At 40.9% G+C, this 16,766-nt stretch overlaps 1 protein-coding gene across 1 annotated transcript in view; it reads right to left on the reverse strand.

The window, feature by feature from the left end:
* Positions 1 to 16,429, reverse strand: part of OPN5 (opsin 5) — a 28,778-nt gene extending 12,349 nt beyond the window's left edge. The window contains exons 1-2 of the mRNA XM_039721620.1: positions 16,348 to 16,429; positions 5,578 to 5,730 (exon numbers count right to left, since the gene is read on the reverse strand). Coding sequence (XP_039577554.1) covers positions 5,578 to 5,716 — 139 coding nt within the window. The 5' untranslated portion in view covers positions 5,717 to 5,730; positions 16,348 to 16,429. The remainder of the gene's footprint in view (positions 1 to 5,577; positions 5,731 to 16,347) is intronic.
* Positions 16,430 to 16,766: the final 337 nt, after the last annotated feature.

The following is a 16,766-nucleotide window of genomic DNA, read 5'->3' on the forward strand; positions in this document are numbered from 1 at the left end:
AGAGTTTTTCTGTGGAAACCCAGGACAGCACAGAACATCCCTCTCATGGAGCCAGAAGGTGAAAATCTCAAAGGGACCATGGCCCACTGAGCCTCACACCAGGTCAGGGGAGACACATCAGAGCGAGGGAAATGCAGAAGAGTGAAGAGTAAAGAGTGCCTGTGCTGCCACTGCCTCACAAAAGGGACTTACAACAGCACTGAGGGAAATGTTGAAGAGAAGTTCAGCCCAGGAAAGAGTGAGGAAGGGCGTTTACCATAAATATGTTAGGTTTAAAGGGTGAGGAAGGGCGTTTGCCATAAGTATTTTAGGTTTAAAGGGTGAAGAAGGGCATTTTCCATAAGTATTTTAGATTTAAAGGGTGAGGAAGGGTGCTTTCCATAAGTATTTTAGGTCATAAATATGTTAGGTTTAAAGGGTGAGGAAGGGCGTTTGTCATAAGTATTTTAAGTTTAAAGGGTGAGGAAGATTATTTTCCATAAGTATTTTAGATTTAAAGGGTGAGGAAGGGTGCTTTCCATAAGTCTGACACCTTTGTTTCTCACTACTGAAATCAGTAAATAAATGTTAAGCTTTGGGGTTGGAACCACACAATGAGAGTTGGAAGGAGCTGATCTTTAAACTGATCCCACTCAAAGCATTCTGTGATTCCATGATTCTGAATTTATTCCCTCAAGGAACCTGTTTGCCCCCTGCAGTAACTGGGAGTGGATCTTTCTGCTTTTATCCTCACCCTGTCTTCATCTCCACTGCTTTTCTCTGCCTGTTTCCTCCCTGTCCCACTCTGAGGGTTGTCCTGAGTGCTTGGCTACCTTCTGAGGTCAACTCCTCACACCACTCCAAAAAAAGTGATAAACTCAACTTTTGATAAGGCACCAAAGTCACCCTTTGTGCTGCCTTGTACATGGGGCTCTGCTGGGGCAAGCTCTGTTTCCAGAGGGCCCCAGCACCTCCAGCCCCCCAGCAATGCTGTCCTCTCCAAATTTTGTACCTTTGAATACCATGTAATTTTCATCTGAGTCCTCTGGCAGGCCAGACCTCAGGAAATGAAGTTCGGTAATTAAATGAGTATTTAATTATTTAGTGATTAATTTGGTAATTCAGTAATAAATAATCCAGTATTTAAATGGGTATTTCATTATTTACTCTGGTCCATCAATGCCACAATCCCCTTGCAAGGGTGCTTTGTCCCCACAAAATCCAGAAACCCATCCTGGGAACATCCATGAGGCAGAGAGAGAAATGGTTCCCAGATGCTAAAAGCAAATTATTTATCAAGAAATATGAGTGACTGAGGAACCAAAACTTTACCAAATTCAGGAGAAAAATACTTTGATTTTGATTTTTTCTGTATTAACTGCAACACATTGGAAACTTTTTATTTTTATATTGACAGTGTTGTTTTCTGTATTATTTTACAAAATAAACAGAAGAACAGAAGCTGGCTTATTACTGATCTTAGGTTTTCTCATCAAATTTTATTTACCTTTGGTGAATTAAATTCTAAGAACAACCTACTCTTATGACTCTGCAAATTATAAGCAGCTCTGAATTATAAGCAGATAGAGGTACTCATATAAGTCATTTTCTGCCTCACAGCTGAGAGAATGAATCTCAGTGCTGTGAGCATTTTTTATATATTTTAATCCTTTTCTCTCTTAATGCCATTTTCCTCTCCAGTGATATTTAGGATAACTAGACTGCCAGCATCCAGTTTGAAAAAACCTTTTAAAAGCGTTTGACATTTTCCTGAATCTTTTTCAACTGACTGGCAGTCTAGAGAGACAACTCTATCAGCCAAGTAGCTCTGAAGTTGCCAAGTTGCTCTGAAACCACTGCTCATTATTAATATCAATGTTTCAGAAAGCCCCAGCCCATCCTAATCCCTCTTAATCCCATGGCTGGAAAGGGTCCACTGGTCATTTGTGTTGCCTGTTGTCTATGCCTGCATCTGAAAATTGCTTATCTGAATATTTTTTAACTCCTTGGTGATCAAAACTCTATGATCTCCTTAAGTGAGGCATCCAATGCTCTATTTCTCCTGCTAGGAAATTACTTTCCCAGCAGTCAGCTGAAACCCCTGATGGAGCAGGCTCCCAACCCTGGTAGGTTGGAAACAGGGGAAAAAGACTCTTCAGATATAAAATAAAAAGGCTTTTTTTCCAGGAGAACTGTCCATGGCACTATTACTTATATACAAACAAAGAGCCAAGGATGTAATAACTAAAAGAGTGACACCTGCAGAGACAGAGACAGGCTGGGACACACAACCTGCAGAAGAGGGGAAAGTGTTTACAAGTAGCCAGCTGGAGAAATAAACTTCCACTTCTCCAACCTGACAGCAGCACTAAACCATTAGAGAAAATACAATTTTTAAAAAAAGGGGGAGAAAAAAGATAGTTCAGGATTTTGTTTTCAATTAAGCTGTTTCATAACAGGCTGAGGAAGTGTGCACCACAGTTTGTAAATCAATAGTGACTTGCCAAGGGGTTTCAGAGGAGCTGACAGCCAGTCCCAGCTCAGTAGTTTGTCACCCTGCCTGGCTGTACAGTGAATCAATCAAGGCAGTGATGAAAAAGCTGGTGGGGGAAGTGGCAAAGGCAAAAGAATTGGATTCTCATAACCATGTGCATAGTCTGATTTTTTTTTCTAGACAATTAGAAAGCTACACATGGAAATGAACTACTTAGGACAAAGGATCATGCACTCACATAGAACTTATCAGACTAGTCAAGAGTCCTGATTTTTCTTCAAAGACAAAAACCCAATTATTTTTCTATTTCAAACTGGAATACTTCAGCTGTACACCCAGTCTGACCCTAAAACCTCTGCAGGGTTTCCTGATAAGATCCAGCCTTGTTCACTCATTGTTCAGCTTTTTCTCCTCTTTGAAATAAATTTTAAACTCACTTGCACCTTACACAGCTCAAGTAGAAAAAGATGCACGGAAGAAGTCCTGGCTTCCCACCTCCTGCTTCCCTGTCCCTGCTGTCAGGATGCACCCACAGGCCATCCTCAGGAGGGGCCTCAATTTCTTGCAAAGGAAGTTCAGTGGAAAAATGTAACAGGTTTAGTCTGAATCACAAGTCACCACAGGCATGGAATTATAAAATCATTTAGGCTGGACAAGACCTCCAAGATGATCAAGTCCAACTTTTGACTGAACACCACCATGCCCACCAAACCATACCACAAAGTGCCACCTCCATTCATTTTCTGAACACTTCCAGGGTTAAAGGTTTCACCATTCCCTGGGCAGCCAATTCCTCTTCCCAGTCATTCTTTCAGTGAAGAATTTTTTTCCTATTACGTTTATTCTATAGATCCAAGGAATATGCAAAACCAGCACTTATACAGATATGGGAAGACCATAATTAGCTCTAATAAAAGCCACTAGTGAAGTTTGTTATGCACTCAAGGACAAAGCAATTAACCAAGTAAAATGGATTTCAAAACACACATGTAAAAAATTAAGTTCATTTAGAGCTAAATGTGGAATATGATGTGTACAGAAACATACAGGTAGAGCAGAGCTACCCTGACCCAGGCCACTGGATACAATGAGTTCACAAGTCCAATATCAAAATGATTATGAGAACTTTTAAAATTATAATTTCACTTTCCTCACATTGCTCACAAAATTGCTCTGTGCCCCTGTGGTTGGCTTTTTGCTTTTCCCTGGAAGTTTTCAACTCTTGTTCCTTGCCTTAATTTGATTATGTCTGTGCTTTTCAAGATGTTTCACACCTGACAGGGGCGATTTTTGGAACAGGATAAATCTACACTAAATGCAGTGAATATAACAAGGTAACACAGTGAATATTGGGAGGATTCATCCATCAGACATATTTCTTGGGATTACAGCTAAGTTTACTTAATCAAGTGAAAAAAGCCCCAAAGAGGGGGTTGTTTTGTACAGTTCAGTGCAAACTTCTGTCTGCAGAGCAACAGAAAAAAAATATATGTGTGAAAAGTGAGCACACCTACAAAACAGTGCATTAACACCAAGAACAGCACTGAGATACAGCTTCACCTGTCACCTCTGCTGCTCTGAATTATTTTTTCCATAAAGACATAAGCAGAAGAAAAATGAGAAAGAAACATAAATAGAAGGGGAATAATAATAAAAAAACTCTGCTACCTCCACTCTGGAAAACATTACATTAATTAGATCAGTTAGAGGAAAAGCAGTAAGACAGAGTAGAGGGGGATGTAAAGCAGTGAATGAGAAACACAGAGGTAGGACTGACTGACAGATCTTGGTATTTTCTGCACAACTCGTTGAACAAGACAACAAATCAAAACTGAAATAAATGTCAAGTAATCATTGTACACCCTGTGTTCAGCCTTGTGAAGGCATCTGACACCTGGAGCCCAAGGTTTTTGTAGAACATTTCTGTCTTCAAATCAGTTTTAGTGAGAAAATTGCTGTTGAGCTGAGAGAAACTGCGTGAAGTAAGATCATACAGCATAAATGAACTTAAAATATATAAAGAATAGAATAGAATAGAATAGAATAGAATAGAATAGAATAGAATAGAATAGAATAGAATAGAATAGAATAGAATAGAATATGGAATATCCTGAGATGAAAAGGACCCACATGGATCATCCACGTCCAGCTCCTGACCCTGCAGAGGACAATTCCAAGAATCCCACCCTGTGCCTGAGAGCTTTCCCCAAACATTTCTTGAGTTCTGTCAGGCTTGGTGCTGTGACCACTGCCCTGGGGAGCTGTTCTAGCACCCAACCACCCTCTGGGGGAAGAACCTTTCCCTGATGTCCAACCTAAACCTTCCTTACTCAGCTTCATGCCATTCCCTCAGGTGTTGAGGCAAATATGGACACAAAAAGACTTAATTCTGCCCTCCTCCACAAGGCAAAAAAGGCAAATTACCAAGAATAAGGTTCAGTTTACCCCCAGAAGAAATAGAGACCAGCACTTTCCTGCTGAATGATAACTCCTTGGCATGTGAATATTTTAAAATCAGTCCCTGCTATCCTGAGTGTGCACTAACCAATAGATAATTATATTTATTCTGCTTGCAAGGTCACTTTGAACCTTGTAAAGAACTCCAACACAAAAGGATGGGGAGGGTGCTAGGCAGAAAATATTGCTCAATATGATGTGTAACAAAGGACAGATGATGCCAGAAGCTGAACAAGGGTCACATGAACACATCTCAGGGTGTTCACTGCTGGGCAGGCTCATGAGAGAGGCTGTGAAAAAAAGCCATAAAACCCAGAATGCACAGTGAGGGCAACCCTATTCTGCCCAGGGACGAATTAAACTGCTGAGTAGCAACCTATCACTTATTAAAAACAATAAGTATTTCTTCACTTTTTGCTGGAACATCTACTGCTAGTCACTTTTGGCTACCTGCAGCAGCATTATCTGTTGATATTAACTGTTGACAACATATTTCTAACACATTATCTCTCCTCCAAGATTTTTTTTGCTAGTATGAAAAAATGTGTAATTAACATCTAATGAACAGCAGTTTCTGCCTCTTTTCTGAGAGCTGCAAGGATGCAGCAGCACAGTCATATTTCAAAAACCAAATATAGAATCATTACCAATTATTGTCAGATAAAAGCCAGCTATGATGTCAGCTTCTCTAGAGAGCTTTGATGCAAAGGGATCTTCCTTTTGGAGATTGTGTGGGATGTATTCTTCCTGGGAAGAATTGTTGTGATCTGATCCCATCCCACTCATGTCCAGTGAAGTGCCTGAAAAACAAAAGAACACAGTTTGCAACAGATCACACCTGCTGTTAGAAAATGTGAAGATATTTTTGTTCATACACAGGATCCATCTTCCCATTTTCAATTCTGCCCTGACACTTCCCAGGGCATTTCAGGATACCATTCAAATTTGCATAAAGCATCATACCATGATTTAGGTCATGACTTAATTTGTCCAATAACATCATTATTTACATGGGACCACAACACAAAAAAGGCATTGAGCTACTGGAGAGTGTCCAGAGGATGCCACGAGGATGGTGAAGGGTCTGGAGGAGAAGTCTTTGAGGAGCAGCTGAGGTGATGTGGTCTGTTCAGCCTGGAGAAGAGGAGACTGAGGGGAGATCTCACTTGGGTCTTTAACATCTTCATGAAGGATGTTAAAGAAGGGAGGTTAATGAAGGGATGTTAATGAAGGGAAGAGGAGGAGCAGGGGCTGATCTGCTCCTTCTCATGGCCAGAGACAGGACTGGAGGAAAGCTGGAGCTGAGTCTGTGCTCCTTGTCTTTGTCTATACATGTGCTTCTCACAATGCCAAGAAACTGGGAATGATCTGCAAGACAGTCCCAGCAACTTCTTTGGATCCTGAGGGACACTATATCTGCAGATGGCAGCTCTGCAAATATCACAGGTGAGTGAAAAATTACATCCATAAATTCTCCTTAGAGGTCCTTAGGTGTTGTGTTCCAATGCAAATAACTTGGCCACAGTTATAAACAACAATTGGCCTTTGGAATTGTGAAGCAGCAGGAGCATTAAACAGTAGAGTCATCTAGAAAGGCTTGTTGGGTTTTCTTTCCATTTTCTTTTGTGTGGAAATGGGTTATTGAGGTCAAACCTGTTAATATAAATAAAGGGAATCCTGGTAGGGAAAAATGGGAATCTGGCAAACACCCATGAAAATCATCCCTCCAGGACAACTGAAGAGGAGCTCCTGCATACGATAAAAACATTTCTGCCATGTTTGAAACCACCACACCAGGAGCTGTTCAGGGCATTCAGACACCCCAATTCCTCTTGCTGGTGCTTGCTGGGGCAGGAATGGCACTCATGAACTTAACACTTGAATTAGGGCTTCCATAACTTTTGCTGTGGAACCTGGGACCAGCTGTGAAGTTCTAAATTTTTCCCCTCAAAAGTCCAACTTGGAGGGAGACTAAAGGAGAGACAAAAATTATTTCTTTATTTTACCCATGTGCTCTCTCTTCAGCACCTTAAAGACAGGCAGTCTTGTCAATAACACAGACCTATATAGCCAGCTATACCCATGTACACCTGAAGCACTCACAGCCCTCTCCCTATTGTCCTTCTAAAGGACAATAAAAGAAAAAAGAAAGATTTACTGAAAGAGATTGAGCCATGAAGGCACACTGCTACTCCAGACATAGGAGAGAACAAAAATCATCCAGGTATATGGCTCCATGCATTATTAAGTATTTAAAGTTCAGCAGCCTCATTGTGTTTTGGGGTTTTTTTATTTAAAAAAAAAGGCTGATTAATTTAAAAATAATTTTTAAAAAGTTCATTGTTGCAGACAGCAGAGCAACCTTTTAGATTTGGATCAGGTACTTTGGTACAACAGCCTGGACAATCTGAAAAGATCTTGTCTTGTATAAAAGGATGGACTAAAGAGTGAATCTGGGGAATAATCAGGATCATCCTGTCCATCCTATCAAAGCCACAGGTCTTGATCCAGGTTCCACCTGGCCTTTAAAAGGATCCTGGTGATTTTCTGTCCCCTGCAGGGTTCCTGTGTGGCTGCAGCATTTGAACCATGGGGGTGGCTGAAGTGATGCAAATGGAAAAGCACACCTGGGACCTGTCAGCACAATCTGGGTTTGATGCAAATATCAGAGTGTTTAAGGGCATGCTCCTCCTTTGAGCCACAGCAGCATCTCCCCCTCCAGTCAGTATCAGGTGGCTCACAAGGACAAAATTTTGGTACGTCCAAGCAGACAAAAAAAAGTAGCTTTAAATAAGAAATTTCAACTTCTGTGTATGTTAAACCCAGCTAGAAGTGCAGACACTGGGTTTTCTAATCTGCCTTAAAGCAAAGGTGCAGGTTTGCCAGACAAATCACAGCCTTGGGACAGGAGAAAGCCCTCTGTGGTTCTCCTGGACATGGAAAATTTTGCAGCTTCACTTGATATAAATTGTTTACCTGCTTGCAAATGTTAATGTTGTGACAAATTATCCTCTCCAGCTGCTGAAAAAGAAACACTTTATCTTAGTTTTAAGCAGAGACAGCACATTATTTCTTGAAAATTTTCAACAAAAATAAAGGGAAATTAATGCCTAATTTTCAAGTATGTACACAAACTTTCCATATTATTTTAAATCATATCTGGTGAATTAGGAATAACTTTCAGATATAAGAAGATAAAAAACAACTCTACTTGATTTACACAAAAATGGTTAGTGACATATAATGCAGGGGGTAAATACTTGATTATGGCTTTAAAAGATATTCATCATCCTGATTAGACAGGAATTAACAGAGCCCCCAACATAAAGCTTTATTCCAGAATCAATCTCTCTTTCAGAGTGCATAAGACAGAAAAGTCTGTAATTAACAGGGCTGATAATTAGTCCTCTTATCATTCCAAGTCAAGAAAAGCCATAATCTTAATCATCATCTAATGTCTAAATATTGAGTTTAAAAATGTGGAGAGGGATAACTTTCATTCTGGTAGGCAAAGCCTAGCAAATGTAGGGGATGTGAATTTTCACAAATGCATTATTTCAGGAACCAAGATCTGAACTGCCAGCTCTGTTGGTTTTATTTATACTTGTATTTTATAAGGTATCCCACTATTAAACACCTGATAAAGGTGATAAATATATGATATACAACTCCTAAAAGTTAATGGTCAGCAACAGGGACTATAAAATATTATTTTAGTAGAAACACGAGTGATCCATGCTTGTACCAATCCTCATTTCCTGCAAGTTCCTGGGAACTCCCAAAACATTTTGGGAAGATAAAAATGGGAGGTGTAGCAACCCAGGTTCAAATTATTGTGTCCTCTTACATGGGCTTTAGACAAATATGGGCACACATTAGCAAAATCTGAAGGCCTTAATCTAAGTTAGTAAGATTCTAAACAAGTAAGAAATCTTAATTAATAATTAATCTAAATTAATAAGAAAACAATTACTGTGCTTATGTTAGTGAGCCAAAAGTGGATGTACCCAACTTATAAGTGACAGCCAAACTGGTAAAAAGTGGAGAAAGCATTCTTGTAAATCTGCAGGCAAATGAAGGAAGTATTAATGCCAACCACTAAAAAAATCTGAAAAAAATAAAAGCATGTTGTAGCTCTATGACAAAAGTTATTTAGTATGGGAAACAGCCGTGTGTAGGGAGTGCAATAGGAATCCCAGAAACTGAACTATTCTCTGATGCTGTCAAAATCCTCTGTGGAAGTTACTGTGGCAGGGATGCTTTAATGTACTTGATAAGAGAGCACAAGTCAAATATTATTTTCAAAGTGATGTCCCAGAGACAAGTGTAGCAATTATTTGTGAAAACAGATTAATGGCAGGGGATAAATGACAACGTGAAACAAAAGATGTCTATGGACCCAGACTCGCCCCCAACAAAGTTACTAGAGCTTGTTTGAAAGATTAATACAGCTAAAGTGATAACACTACCAATTGTGTTAATTAAGAAAATAATTTTCTGCTCTCTGATGACATGTTAAAAACAATAAAACTATTAATAATTTTATCTGAGTTGGTAAAAGACAGAAGTTAAAAGGATAAATCATTGCCAGCAAATATTATCTTTTTAAGAGGAAAAAAGGTAATTATCTCCTAATTTGTCTAATTACATTCTCAGTATCCCCACAGCAAAGCTAGTTTGCTCTCAGTGGCTGCTGGGTCCCAGCTCACACTGTCAAGTGTCGTGTTTATCCCAAATTTCCCCTGGGTATTTTGAGGGGCTCCTGTCACAGACTGGGGCTGTGGAAGCACAGGCAGAGGTCCCAGTGGCCACTGCCTCCTCCTGTCACACCATCCTGCCTGGGGCACTGCTGGCAGAGCCTGGTGACTGTAAAACTCATGTCTAAAACACACATCCCCAGCCAAGCACTTCCCAATGGTCCAACCAGCCCCTCTATTTAGAAAAATCAATAACGGGGATCAGAAATCTTATCTCAAAGCAGCTACAGGGCACCATCCTTTTTCTTGTCTTTTTTTTTTTTTTAATCGTCTAGTGTAGTAAAAAATATCCTTTTAAGTAAAATGGGCTTTGTTTCATCTCACTTAAGGACTAAATCCTGAAGATTCAAGCTATGGACTGGAAATCTGTCCTTTGTCCTCAGTCAGCACATTCAGCCACCAGGCTGCTGGTTATTTTACAGTGAATTCATTCCCACTTTTGAAGAGGAATCATCACTGTGAGTGCATTAAATTAAAAGATTTTCAACATTTCAGGTGTGCACTGTGCTCCAACACATCACATCTCACTGCTGCATTTGTGTTAACAAAGATATAAACCAGCAAATTTGGTATGTCTCATGTTTCTCACAAAAGAGAAAAAGAGAGAGTTTTTGAAACAACAGCTTTTGGTCTGGTGATACCAGGAAAATGCTTCATGCCTACCTGTCACAGAAGATTTGCCCAAACAACCTAATGCAACCTCCCACAGGAGCATTGGAAGGGCAGGGGTGAGAGAAAAGCTCCACTCAGAGCACAGAACCACAGAATGGTTTGGGTTGGAAGGGACCTTCGAAGATTATTCCATTCCAAACCCCCTTCCATGAGCAGGGACACCTTCCACTGTCCCAGGTCACTCCAAGCTCTGTCCAGCCTGACCTTGAACATTCCAAGGATGGGGCAGCCACAGCTTCTGCAGAAACCAGAATCCTCCCTGCCCTCTGTGAGTGTGGTGCCCATTTCAGGCTAAACAACACTCAGCTATTTTAAATAAAGGCCTGGTTAGGTGCTTCTGTTTCTTTTGAGTTTCAAGACTATGCAGTAAGACTTAGTACTGGACTTTGAAAAACGTGCAATAATTTCTAAAAATAATAATTTAGTGTCTGCAACTACTTTCACTTTCCTAGGTAGTGCAGACCCAGAGCAGTGGATTTCCAGAGCAAAACAGCTGCTGTTGAGGACCTTCATTTTACCAAGGCTGTACATTTTTCAAGCCTAAAAAGGAAATAGAAAAACAAAAAGAAAAAATAAAATTATAACAACCCTATTTATAACTGATTTCTTGATTCTGGTTAATAACCATAGATGAAAACCCAGGCTCCCAAAAGGTATTTTTTTGACATAACTGCTTCATGCAGTGTGGTAGGAACACTTGGACAAGCACTGGGAAAAAAATCCAGTTATCAAGGACTGGTTTGGTTTTGGCTTTGCTGAAAATTATAACCCTGTTTATGACTGATTCCTTTATTCTGGTTAATAACTGTAGATGAAAACCCAGGTCCCCAAAAGCTGTTTTATGACATAACTGCTTCATGCAGTGTGGTAGGAACACTTGGACAAGCACTGGGAAAAAAATCCAGTTATCAAGGACTGGTTTGGTTTTGGCTTTGCTGCCTCAGAAGACCAAAAGATTCCACACTGCTCTGTTTCTGATGTCCAAAGCTGGGGGCAGAGAGCACAGCCCCACAGGCTGCCATCCAGCCCAATTTCTGACCCTCTTTCCAGGAAATTCCATCTGGAAGGCCCCCAGTGCATGTGAAAACAGATTTAAAACCACAGCAAAAGAAACCAACCCACTCTGATTATTAGAAATGGGTTCAGGCTTATATCAGTGCTGCAGACACTCATCTTTAATTAATACACAAACAATTCCACTTTTAAATAATATATTCTTTAAAATGGAACAGTTCCACTACAGCAAACCTCAAGAGATACAAACTCCTGACTCAGCCACTATAACATTTCAATATCAAGCCTCAAAACTTCTGAGATTAAAGGGAAAAAAAAAGTGATTTGAGGTTTCTTGTTCGGCCTAATCAGTGCAGCTTTGCCAGCCCTACATCAGTTTTGTTCCCTGCTCTCTCCTCATCTCCCCCTGGGGGTGTTTCAATGTGTCCTTCATGGCTTGGCCAGGCTGTTCTCCCCCTGACAAAGGCCAGGACACCCCATCCCCATCTCCTTCAGGACAGAAGTCACCACACAACAATGGTTGCCTTCCTGACCTCTTCCTCCTGTAGGGAGGGCACAGAAGGAGGTCAGGCAAAAATCTTGGTTCTTGCTACCAAACACCTGATGTTTTTTTCCTAAGGTTTAGGTAAATCCAGGGAATTTTCACACAGAGTTGCGAAAAGCATGATGTTTTACAGGAGATGAATTGACAGCAACCAAAAGGACCTGAGTAATTTATCACAGAATCACAGAATAGAGTGGTTTGGGTTGGAAGGGAGCTTAGAGAGCATCTTGCTCCAACCCCTGCCATGGGGCAGGGACAACTTCCACCATCCCAGGTTGCTCAGAGATCCATCCAGCCTGGACTGGGGCACTTCCAGGGATGGGGCAGCCACAGCTTCTCTGGGCAGCGTGTGCCAAGGCCTCACCACCCTCACAGTAAAGTATTCCTTCCTGATATCCAATCTAACCCTGCCCCAGCTGGTTTCTGTCCATAATTTATCTGGCACTGGTTTTTGGTTTCAGGGTTTTTCAGGCCCCTCAGTGGCTGGATCACAGCAGGCCCAGCACCAGATTTTCTATGCCCCAAACAAACCCCAGCCTGTGAGGCCTTTAGGTCCCATATCCCTCTAGAGCATCACCTGGAGAAGGTGGGAATTCCAAGTATCTTCTTCCTCAGCACCTCTAAACCACTGACACAGCCTGTCCTGGCTGGGGTTTTGTCCATTTGTATTTCATCAGACACCAGGACTTTGTCACACCCACATTTCCATCCTGGTGCACCTGTTTTCCCATCTCCTGAAGGAAATTCTTACAGTCCCCCAACCTTCCAAGGGAGCAGAAAGATCTGGAGAACCAAGCACAGAGCAACCTCTTGGGTCCTGCCAGGTCTCTCCTCTTCTTCTGCTTGATGTGGAATTTGCAGCAAATTGCTAAACCTTTTTCCCCCCAAAGAAGAACAGAAGGAATTTGCATCTACGGAAGAGAGGAGAGGGTGGACCAATGGACTGATGTGTGCTGGTGCAATGGCTCCCAAGTCAGTGATCCGAGCAAGAATAATGTGTTCTGCTGGTTTGGAAAATTATTGTGAACCACAAGGTGTCTCAAGGGATGGGGAAGTAGAAATGAAGTTCTTAGCTCTAACAGACTAAGCTTTTGTTGATATACTCTGAGATCTGGAGTTGTGGGCTTTTTATCCCCCAGGAAAGAGATCAAAACTGAAATTTCAGATTAGTCTCAGCAGCCTGATATGTTTTTAATGTTTGATGTGAAAAACCAAAAGCATTATTGTTTTCAAAATTTATACAGTTAGTTCTCAATATCCAGAGGACATCTAACAACATCCACAAGCCTGAAGTCATCCAAATTATTCAATTTATTTATGGGGTTTTTCCCCATAGCTCAATAAAACAACAAATAATGCTTTCTGGCCTGCAAATGTCCTTGAAAATGGACTTTTATATATATATATATATATATATTTGTCCAGGAACAGAATCTGAAGGTGCTGGGACATGCAAATCATGGAATATTTCCTTCAGCCATTATCTGATTTCACAGCAGGTTAAATCCTGGGTTTGTTGTTACTGATGAGTGCCCAGACTGTCCCTAATAATGGAAATTTCACAGCCTCCCAAGGTTTTTCCTGAGGTTAATCAAAATTTTTGAAGAAAAAACTTGAGATCACACACTTCTTCAGCAACTTAGATCATTAGGTCAGAGAGATTAATTTTCTTCACAAATCCTCAGTATAGGTAGATCTTTTTGGGGAAGAATAATGTTAGGGATTCATGTCAGTATTTTAGGGTATAATTAGTGCAGGTCCAATAATCTGTTGAATTCAGCCTTGATAAAAGCCTTGTTAATGCAAAATGGATTATGAACACGGGTGTGTGCAACAAAGGGAAATTCAAGTGCCTTGAACAGGTAACACACATGCAGAAGTGTAGGAGAATAGAGACTTGGCAAGAATGGGGCACCAGAAGTGCTTTTAATGACTCAAAAAAAATTAAATTCACCATGATAATATACCACAAAATATGCATGAATTGCAAGAGATTTAAGTAGAGGAAGGTGAGTGGAAAACAATAAGATAAATTCACAGGAACCTGAATTCAAACACAAACATTATTTTTTCCTGGTGAATAGAAGCAATGAAAACTCAATTTGGACTATTAAAATTAAGAACCATGTAAAGGTAAAAGTTCGATAAAAAACAACAGAGATTTCCAGCTGCTTTAGGTCATAAACCCGACCTAACTGCAAAGCATCTCAGGCAATAACCCTGCAACAAGATCTGATCACTCTTTGCAAAGTTCCTCAGTGATGATAGCCTGCCTATTAGGAGAAGATCTGTGTTCCCACTGTGTCTCCAAGGATCCCTCTGACACAGCAGAATTTCCTTACATCCATGTCTGAGCTCACCTTGGTCATGAATTTCATGGCACCCATCCCTGCTCTTGTTTGGGGCAGAAAGGGCCATATTTTCTTGTAATATTTTTCCTGGGAATCCTGGGACCAGATCAACATTGTGAATGTGCTACAGCAAAGTAAAGTGACAAATATCTGCCTCTACCCCTCTCCTCATCTTGCAGAGGGAACCTGGCTGTCTCTCTAGATCTGAGCCAAAACAAAGCTTAAGAAAACAGAGTCAGACATTTCACAGCATCTGGAGAGGCTGTAAAGGTTTTATTGAATCTTTCTATGGTAGTGACAGCACAGCATTTCACACTCCTGCTTCCCTGAGGCTGACTTGTGAAAAAAGCATGTGCCACTCAAATGTGGGAGCTACATAATCAGCAGAGGTTTTCTAGACAAAAATGGAAAGAGTCACAGCCAAGCATCATTTAGAGAGGAGCAAAAAATGGTCTCAGTAACCCAGCAAGTGGCATTTTAACCAAGAGAAAATTGTACCCCAGCTGTAGCACCACTGGACAACAAGCAACAAGAAAAAGCCATGAAAACAAGACCAGGTGAAGAACAGAAAGGCAGTGCCAGATCACAAGAGACAGCATCTGAAATTTTAGTTTAGGCTCCTGGGGCACTTTTCCCTAGAATTTTCCTATTGCAGAGGAAATTCTGTCACTCTGCTTTGACATCACTGCCCATTTGTCCATTAAACAAGGATCCTGGAGGCACACACACACCTGCCTCTGTCCCAGGGAAAAACAAGTGGTTTCCTGGCAGACCAGCACATGAAATCTCATTTCATGTGAAACATAAGGTTTGGAGTAACTAAATGCACAACTATTTTCCAGATCATAATTTTCTTGGCAGACCAGCACATGAAATCTCATTTGATCCTTTTTCATGTGAAACATAAGGTTTGGAGTAACTAAATGCACAACTATTTTCCAGATCATAAACTTAATTAGAGCAGCTTAGTCATCTATGTGCAGTCATGTAACGAGTCAGGGGCTGGGAATGCAACTTTCTCTCTCTGCTGGATCTCTCTCTTCTTGTTACAGGCTGACCCTGATATTAAAACTGTTCTTTTGCTGCCTGCTTACTACTGGGGAAGTTCAGCACTGCAAATTGGGGTGCAGGCAGGCACTCAGAGAGGGTGTCTGCATCCAGCCCAGCTAAGAAACATCCTTCAAATGCATGTAAATACAAGGATTTTCTGATGCCTGATTCTCAGGTGAATACTTCAATGATATTTCATTATTAAATGAAGCTTAGGGTTCTGCTAAATACAAAGAACTGCATCTTCTTTGGTGCAAAATGCCATCACAACCCTGTGCTGACCTACAGTCTTACAACTCCATTCTATCTGAGAGCAAAGTTTCTGCAAATGCTTTCTCCCTTTTTGTAAGGGAATGTTTTGGGATACTGATTTTAATTTCTTACTTTGAAATTAACCAATGATCAGTATAAAATCAATACCAATAATATAATCAGTATCAAACCTATCAATGTTTTAGGCTTCTGGTATTGACCAAAGACAAAATGATAATTCTCTTCCAAATTCATTCTGTAATAAAGACAATGCCAGATTTGGGCAGAATTTCAGAAAGACTAATGGAAACATCAGTCCAAAAAGGACAATATTTATAAGAATTACATTAGACTGGCCAGTCCTGTTACATCAAGAAATCATCCCTGGTTATATCACACATGCCTGGAGACTCCAATGCCTTCAGAAGGGGTGGAGGAGAGAAAATAATAAATGACAACCGTGCAATATCAAAACTTTCAGGAATATTTTTCTGAATTTCTTAGGTACATTTCAGAAGGCTGCATCCTGACATCTTCATTCCTGTGATTAAACATTTTATTCCACAAGAAGGAGAAGAAAAATAGAATAGCAATCCAAAGAATTCTCTGAGAAACTAAGAATGGGCAAAGATAATATGAAAATGGCCCTAAATTAAGAATACAGTGAAAATAGGTAAGGTAAGCACCCTGGTGTTTATCTGTTTGCCATTTTGCACCTGCATGTAAATACCCACACTTTCAGCACCTTACCAGAACAGGAGAAGAAAATGGACTTACCTTATTAATGAACTCTGTATAGAGCATCCCTCCTAGAGCTCCACAGCTGCTTTTATTTCAAAGTCTGGACTACAGTGATCTGTAAAAGCATAAATCCACAGTGCTCTGATGTGTCAAGTTTTAGAGTTCAAGAGGGAGAAGGGAAAATCATTCTGTTCCTCAGCAGGAGCCAATCTCCCTCCTTCTCCCCCTTCCCGTCCCGGACTCCCCGGCTCTGGATTCTGCTGTTCCTCCCCCTCTCTCTCCCCGGTGCTGCTGCTGCCCATCATCCATCTCACCCCGTGAAATTCCCTCTCTGGAGCATCCTGCCCCTCTGCCGGTGCCAGGCAGCTTCCCAAAGCGCAGGGGCTCCTCAGAGGGAGGGCAGAGCAGGGGGCTAAGCCAGAGCCAGGCAAAGTCTGTCACAGCACATGTCACAG

Source organism: Passer montanus, unplaced genomic scaffold, assembly GCF_014805655.1.
Source record: "Passer montanus isolate IOZ18808 unplaced genomic scaffold, ASM1480565v1 scaffold46, whole genome shotgun sequence".
Lineage (NCBI taxonomy): Eukaryota > Metazoa > Chordata > Aves > Passeriformes > Passeridae > Passer > Passer montanus.